Raw genomic sequence first — 8,521 nt, 5'->3', positions numbered from 1 at the left:
GAAATTAATAACTAGACTTCATTTAATGTAATCCTATAATTGAAAATTTTAGGGTCTATCTCTACAACATGCGACCGAAAATAAATGACAAACAGTTTGCATGTGATGAAAAATATCAAATATCATGAATTTTACTTTATATGTTTTTGTTTTCACTTTCTACACGTCATTCTAATTCTTCTGCACATTGCCGACTTGCGAGATGTATGATAGAGTCACACAGCCCTTCCCAGCCCCCAGGCTGGACAGTGAACTCTTCATCCTGTTTCACGAGTTTTGCACGAGTGCATCGTTGAAACGTTTGTTTAAGATGAGCAGGCATTTCGTTTTCATCTACTTCTTCACAGACAATTAACACTATTGGTTTCTGTTGTTCATAGGCTTCTTTTATTTCTAAGCAACACCAGTTGTTTTGACAAAATGACTTGGACACGACGAAGACAATTACACAAGATTCTGATACGAATCTCATTATTTCGGCCACGATTTCTGCTCCAGCACGAAAATGTCGTTCAACGATGCAAACTGAGTCTGATTCAGGGCCAGTAATTTCTTTTAATGTTTCATTCATATTTTTGTAGATATGTTCAATGGCAACAGTACTATCCGTGTTGAAATAGGACAGTAAGCACAGAAAGTTTTCTTTAATCTGGTTATTTTGATATTTTTGTAGAAATCTCCGGACCTGGTCATTCTTTCTACGTCTTTTGATCAATTTAGGAACGGCTATAGATACAACTGTACTTGCAGCTATTGCAAAAACTACTGCTAAGGCGATAGATACGTACACCAATATCCTTATACACATAAATTGCGTCTTAGCTACAGTTTTGTCATCAATGCCAACTATCCGGCCTTCTATTGTGCAATTAAGCATTATGCCACGGTGTGGCATATATACTGAATGTTTCTGTATCCACTCTACGAAAGGTGCACTTTTACATGAACATTCTATTGGATTTCCTTCCAGATTGATGTTTGAATATGTTTGGAAATGAATCACATCGTTCAGATTATTCATTGATTGTTCATCTAAGATATGAATCAAATTGTCAGATAAATCTAGATGTTGTAGATACTTGAGATGTTTTGTGTTAAAAGTAACTTTTCTAAGAAGGTTTCCCTTAAGGCTAAGGTAAGTAAGCATTTTATTCCGAAGAAATATTGACTCCGGTAGATAGGATAATCCATTTCTGTCCAACACAAGTTTCTCTAAATTTAAACAGTTTGCAAACAGGTTTATAAGTTCAGGAGAAGAAGACATATCAGACAGCCGGTTTTCACCTAGCACAAATGTTTTGAGCTTTGTAAGTCCTCTGGTTACGCTTGAAGACAAAAAACTCATTTTATTACCTGTCAAATCAAGGTAACGCAGAAAATTTTGATCTGGCCAATGGAATGTTGTTCCTTGTATTCGACGAACGTTATTTTCCCTTAACTCTACTACCTTTAAATGCATTCTGCATGTAAAGTTAAACGTTGAATTAATTATTTCAATAGGAAATCCAGTATCTACAAGCATATTATTTGCGTAAATATATTCAACAAATAAAAGGTTAAATATATACACCCCACATAGTTCTGTACAATCAGTACAGTGAAGATTAGTAAAACGTAACCGATCTCCTCTCCAAAACGTATCAAACATTTTAAAATTTGTGATATTCAGCAATTTTGAGTTCCCAAATAGCCTTAGATACGGAACAAACACATCGTCTGGTGATGAAAACCTGTATGACAGGCTATATGACGTATCAGATAGATCGAAACGTGTAACCTCAGAAACTGATTTCTGAATAAACGGCTGAAAATGAATCATCGTTTTTCGTAAACTCAGATTTTTAATTCTTTTATTTACCAGCATATCTATGAATAGTTGAGAAAAATTTATATTCCTACTTCCAGTATTAGTATTAACTTCGTTTAAGTTTAATGTGCGAAGTTTTGTAAATTCTCCATCCTGCATTAGTGATAACGCAACAAAGCTGCTGTTAAGATTGACACATCCGGAAAAATCAAGTTCAGTAATGTTTTCTAGTCCGCGAAAAATATTACTTCTATGTCTATCACCAATACTGAATCCACGTGTGTGGATACCAAATACACTCAAAGAATCCAATTCACGAAAAGCAGAGTCATGAACTTGAATGGAATGAGTTTTTGCCTTATTTTGGTATATCTGAAGAATCAAAATATGTTTCCAACGTGGATCACTGAAACTGTTCCTCCTGAGGTTCATATCTCTGTGATTTTCAACGTAGACCTCTGTCACCCCAGGAGGTATTTTTTTCGGGATATCATATTGGCAAGTCATTCGTTTGTCTGTAGTTTCACAAACAACATCTGCCTTGGAACCACATACCAACAAGATGAAAGCGGTCGACATAACCACCAGGAATGTTATGATATGCATATTCTCCATGGCTTCGAAACCCTGATTTTAATCTATAAACGTACAATTGAAATGATTCATCTAAAAGAGGTATTCTTTTGTAAAGATATCAAATAGATATTTCACCAAAATATTTCATTTAAGGTGTTTACTTCAAACGAAGGAAATCCTCATTAGATAAATTTAACTTAACTGTATGTAGATATAAAAATTGTGTTTATAGAGCTACATTCATAATCAAATTGCATGCAGTAACAGATTATTGTATCATAGCTCGGTGTTTTTCTTAACAAATTTGGTGCAGGTAATTCGTATACTCTGAGTACAGGGTGCGGTAACTAAAAGTGTGCAGGTATTTAATACCCGCACGCTAGTTACCGCACTGTAAGTATGCCAGTGTGTCTGGAACAGTAGACAGCGAAGTGTATTTTATTGATTTTCTGCTCTAGCATTGGTTTATTTTACCTGGGCTTTACACATTTGTAAAGCAAGGATGTTAAGTACTCACTGAACTGCTGTAAACGGCATTGTGGAACGCCTACAACTACCATATATGAATGGCTATGATACAAAACAGAAAGAACATTAAAACTCTCGGATAAACGAATTATACTCGGGGGCTATGCCCCTCGTACAAATCGTTTACCCTCGAGTTTCAATGCTCTTTCTATTACTTGTTAAGAACACTTCTATTGTTTAGTGAAAGTAAACATTTTTACAGTAACAGTTAAAACAGTATTTTAGTCTATTAACCATATATGTATGCAGCTAGAAATGTTTTAACCTAATGTATAGTATTGTTGATACACATAATCTTGGTGTTTTTTTGTTTACATAACCTATATATAATCTTAGATCATATTTTTATCTATGAAATTTTATTCTTTTTAGTCTTAGATTAGTATTCCATCTAAAAGAAAGCAGATTTATACTAGTACATAAAATTCATGACACTGAGTTGAATTAATTTAACCGACAAATGACTTGGATAAAATACATTTTGATTTAAAGAAATATCTCTATCGGAAAAAATAAGGGTTATCACAAATATGGTACAAAACGTAATATGTAACTTTTGAATTACCTGTTGTATCGTTCCGTTAACGTTTTCCTTTAAACGTATATGAAACAACTCGGATACTATTAAAGAAGATATCCCTTCATACAGTTTGAGCACTTGTGCAAAATATACGAAAAATAGTGATTCTTTATGTAATACGAATCAGGAAGATTTAATGAAATTGCATCTAGTTACATGGAGGAAAATATGTGAAATGCATACTGGAAAATGATACACTAAATGCTCCTTGCAATAAAGTGGGTTGAATTTTTATACACTTAACGCTTAATGAATAAAAGGTGTTATAGAACTAAATTGATAATCAAACAACACTTCCAAGCTTGTCAAATAATGGCAATAAGAAAACATTATCAGTGTTTTCCCGGTTAATGTTCTTAATTGTTTTCACATTTAGAGTTAAAGCTAAATGCTTAAGTAATCTAATAAATTATATTGTTTCGAAGAAAACGAATTTAAAGGATAATTTGATCTAAACTAGTCTTTGATGCGAAGAAGCGAAGAATTTGTATAAGTTACATATATCTGTATCTGCAAAATCTGCAGTACAATGTGGTTTCCATGCCGACAGCAGAAACAATGCTCGGCCATTTTAAAACTAATTGCATATAAACTGACTATTGATATTACTAAATGTTATTTCCTGAAAATAAAAAGAAATACGACAAAAACATAAGATTATTCATACAGTCTTATATGACCAATGAAACATCGGCTTTTGTCGTATTCTTCGTAAAATGCACTGGCCATTGCTTAGCATAAAGGTGTAGGTGATCGGATAGGGTATCATAGTACATGTTATATTTATAATTGTATCATGGAACTAGAAACTCTGATGGACCAGGGAGTTGCTGTAAGAATCTACACACTAACTTAGTGTTATCATCGCTTGAAATCTTTGAATATAAATTTCAAATGGAATGTTACTAACAGATATCTGTTATAGTGCCTTAACATTGGCTTCTTAAAGTCATGATAAATAAAATAGTGTAAACTCTATCCAAAGTTGTGCATTTCAGCAATACTTTGGACATGATAAAATTATGAAAAGGATTGTAAAAGCTGATATATCTTGAGGCTATGTGGCGCATGTTTAACACTTAGTATGTTCTGCTTAATCAGATAGGTTGGTGCATGGATATATGAGAGTAACTTACGATAACACAGCAAAATATATGCAACACATGTCTCGACTAAAAATTATTAGTGGGCATCAACGACTGAGTGGCTAAAATCACATATCCCTCAGCTTTGTTGGTTCAAAACAAAACAGCGCCAGGAATGCAGAATAAAGTCGTCCATATGGCTTACTGTCGGACGGTGGGTCTTGTCGGGTACCTTCCTAAGCCTGAAACATTGTCTGGCATACTTCACCGCTATTAAAAGCTGATATGATTTTGGTTTTGTTGGTACGACATAAAATCTAAAGAAGAAGAACAGGAACAAAAAATAAATTTACAACATAGATAGACGCACACGGAAGCTTAATGCAACATTATTATACAATTTAAATAATTTTATGGCTTAAACTTTCCATTCATGTCTGAAAGTCAAGTTGGTATTAATGTAGGGGTAATACACGTTTCCTGTGTATCAACGTCTGCAGAAGCCCGCGGGATTTTTTGTGACCAAGACACAAAACAAACGTGTATCGGTCTCGGTCACAAACATATCCCGCGGGCTTCTGCAGACATTAATACACAAAACAAACGTGTATATAACACAGTAAATAAAGTACATACATACTATTACTGTGCATTCTGTAAGTAATGGTATGCACACACTATATATAGGCATACAAGACAAACTGAAATATAAGAGTTGCAACAAACATCATATCAATTTCAACGTATTTAATATACACATAATTCATATTTGACATATAAAGCGACATATATAGACATATATTTTCCGTACCAAAGTGGAGATTCGTAAAAAATATATGGATTAAAAGCGGTCACAATAAAATGATGACTAAACGTCAGGGAACGAAGTTAAATCGTTTCCGATTTTGATAAATATTTAATAACAGTTTACTGTTTTTCATTAATTTTGTCACTTTCCCTAAACGTATAATCAATGGTATTCATTTTCCCACACCAACTGTATCTGTTGAAGTATAACAATAACAGGCTCTCTTCACTTAAAAAGGACAAGAAATAACGTTAATGGAAAATAATTTTTTTAGCAACTCTATTTATTAAATAAGTATTATTCCGATGTACCTTTAACAACTAAAGTTTTCTGACTTGGCATTAATATAGCTTACCAAATAAAAGGTAAAATGCAAGTCATCCGAAGTGTTTAGAGTACATGAACAAAGAATTTTCTTCCTGGTTATTTCATTCACTTTTAAAAACTGATAAGATATCCTTCCGACCTTGACAGTAAAAAACAAAAATCACGTTCGCAATAAAGAAACACAAGCTTTACCATTTTAGAGCATGTAGGCGTAAAGTGGGGGGAAAGAAGTCATTTTTGCGGACTATATCTGATAAGAGAGTTATTAAGAGAGGGGTCTTTTGATCTGCTACAATGTTATTGAGCTATTTACTTTGGTTTCACTGTACGATACTTAACCCCACACTTTAAATTTTTAAGGAATATTGGTCGATAACTGAGTGAACTTGACATTATACATGATATCAACATGCGACCGTTAGTGAAAAAAATTGCATGTGATGAAAAATATCATGGATTTTATTTTATTTGTTTTTGTTTTCACTTTATAGATGTCATTTTAATTCTTCTGCACACTGCCGACTGTCGACATGTATGATAGAGTCATACAGCCGTTCCTGGCCCCCAGGCTGAACACTGACCTCTTCATCCTGTTTCACGAGTTTTGCACGAGTGTTTCGTTGAAACATTTGTTTAAGATGAGCAGGCATTTCGCTTTCATCTTCTTCTTTACAGAAAATAAACACTATCGGTTTCTGTTATTCATATGCTTCTTTTATCTTGAAGCAACGCCAGTTGCTTTGACAAAATGATTGGGAAACGACGGACACCACTACAAAAAATCCTGATACCACATTATTTCCGCCACGATTTCTGCTCCAGCACGAAAATGTCGTCCGTCGATGCAAACTGAGTCTGATTCAAGGCCTGCAATCTCTTTTAATGTGTCATTCATATTTTTGTGAGAAATCTCCGGACCTGGTCATTCTTTCTACGTCTTTTGATAAATTTTGAGACGGCTATAAACACAATTGTACTTACAGCTATTGCAAGGACTACTGCTAAGGAAATAGATATGTGCACCAGTGTCCTTAAACACATAAATTGCGTCTTAGCCATAGTTTTGTCATGGATGTCAACTACCCGGCCTTCTAATGTGCAATTAAGCATTATGCCACGGCCTGACACATATAGTGAATGTTTCTGTATCCATTCTACGAAAGGTGCACTTTTACATGAACATTCTATTGGATTTCCTTCAAGATTAATGCTTGAATTTGCTTGGAAATGAATAACCTCGTTCAGATAATTCATTGATTGTTCATCTAAAATACGAATCAAATTATCAGATAAATCTAGATATTGTGGATATTTTAGATGTTTTGTATTAAAAGTAACTTTTCTAAGAAGGTTTCCTTTAAGGCTAGGATAAGTGTGCATTTTGTTCTGAAGGAAGATACCGGTAGACCCCGGTAGATGAGATAATCCATTTTTGTCCAACACAAGTTTCTCTAGATTTAAACAGTTTGCAAACAGATCAATGAATTTAGGTGTCTGAAGAACAAGAAATCAGATAGCCGGTTTTCACCTAGCAGAAATGTTTTAAGAGTTTTAAGTCCTCTAGTCACGTTTGAAGACAAAAAGCTTATTTTATTACCTGTAACATCAAGGTAACGCAGAAAGTTTTGATCTGGAATGTTGTTACTTGTATTCGACGAACGTTATTTCCTCTAAACTGAAATACTTTTAAATTCATTCTGCATGTCAGGTTAAACGTTGAATAAATTATTTCAACAGGAAACCCAGTATCTGCAAGCACGTTATTCGCATCATACATGTTTTCAACGGCGAAAAAGGTTAAATGCATACAAGCTGTGTAGTTCTGTACAGTCAGTACAGTGAATATTAGTAAAACAAAACCGATCTCCTCTTCAAAACGAAGGAAACAATCTTGTGATATTCAGCAACTTTACGTTCCTAAATAACCATAGAAATGGAACAAATACATCATCTGGTAATAATAATAGGTTATGTGATATGTCAGACAGATCTAAATGTGTAACCTTGGAAACTGTTTTCTGAATAAGCGGCTGAAATTGAATCATCGTTTTTCGTAAACTCAGATTTTGAATCCTTTTTATTTAACAGCATATCTATGAATGGCTGAGAAAAAATTATGCTCCTATTTCCAGAATAAGTATTAACTTCGTTTAAGTTTAATGTGCAAAGATTTATCTGTCGAATTTTCGAATTGGCGGGTATAAATATGTCTTGTCGGCGCCCTTTATCGGTCGTATTTCGTGTTTTCGTTTGGCTGGGCGAAAGCACGACAACACGAAAACTGGACAAATTAGGTATTTGCCGTGTTTTCGTGTTGTCGTATTTTCGCCCCGCCGACACGAAAACACGACAAATACATTATTTGTCGAGTTTTCGTGTTGTCGTGTTTTCGTGTCGGCGGGGCGAAAACAGGAAAACACGAAAAATTCTTTTCAGACATATCTTATAAAATGTAGAGTAATACGAAGTGTATGTATAACTGACCCGGTTCCAGAAATGTTTCATATGTACGGAAGGGGGTAACCACTCATGTTAGGTGGGTCAGGGTGTTTCTGCCTTTAAATGTATGTATAAAATGGTGGCCTATGCAGCATTTTTAAGCACAAATTTTGAGGTACGGGGTTGGGTATTTCGTGTGAATAAGTTAATCTTCATTGAGGCCCACGCATACGTATTTTTTTTTCTATTTGTACAGGCTCGGGTCCTGGTCGTGCTATCCATCCCCCCACCAACCCCAGTCCCAAAAGTGACCTGTACTCATCATAGTTGCACCTAAGCAAACTATTTTGGCAAAAGAATAATTTTTTTTT

At 34.5% G+C, this 8,521-nt stretch overlaps 1 protein-coding gene across 1 annotated transcript; it reads right to left on the bottom strand.

Moving 5' to 3' along the window:
* Positions 1-72: 72 nt before the first annotated feature.
* Positions 73-5,195, bottom strand: LOC123542816 (toll-like receptor 8). Its single transcript, XM_045328823.2, has 2 exons — positions 3,477-5,195; positions 73-2,445 (listed from the first exon to the last, which is right to left on the bottom strand). Exon 2 carries the CDS (start codon positions 2,420-2,422, stop codon positions 167-169), a length of 2,256 nt encoding a protein of 751 aa, XP_045184758.2. The 5' UTR covers positions 2,423-2,445; positions 3,477-5,195; the 3' UTR covers positions 73-166.
* Between the last annotated feature and the right edge of the window lie 3,326 nt (positions 5,196-8,521).

This window comes from Mercenaria mercenaria, chromosome 19, assembly GCF_021730395.1.
Source record: "Mercenaria mercenaria strain notata chromosome 19, MADL_Memer_1, whole genome shotgun sequence".
NCBI classification, from domain to species: domain Eukaryota; kingdom Metazoa; phylum Mollusca; class Bivalvia; order Venerida; family Veneridae; genus Mercenaria; species Mercenaria mercenaria.
Note: the sequence above shows the minus strand (reverse complement) of the source record. Positions and strands in the feature narration are given on the sequence as shown.

What these genes read in the sequence shown, in the direction of transcription:
- LOC123542816 (XM_045328823.2), bottom strand. Translation starts at nt 2,422, where the DNA reads ATGGAGAATATGCATATCATAACATTCCTGGTGGTTATGTCGACCGCT.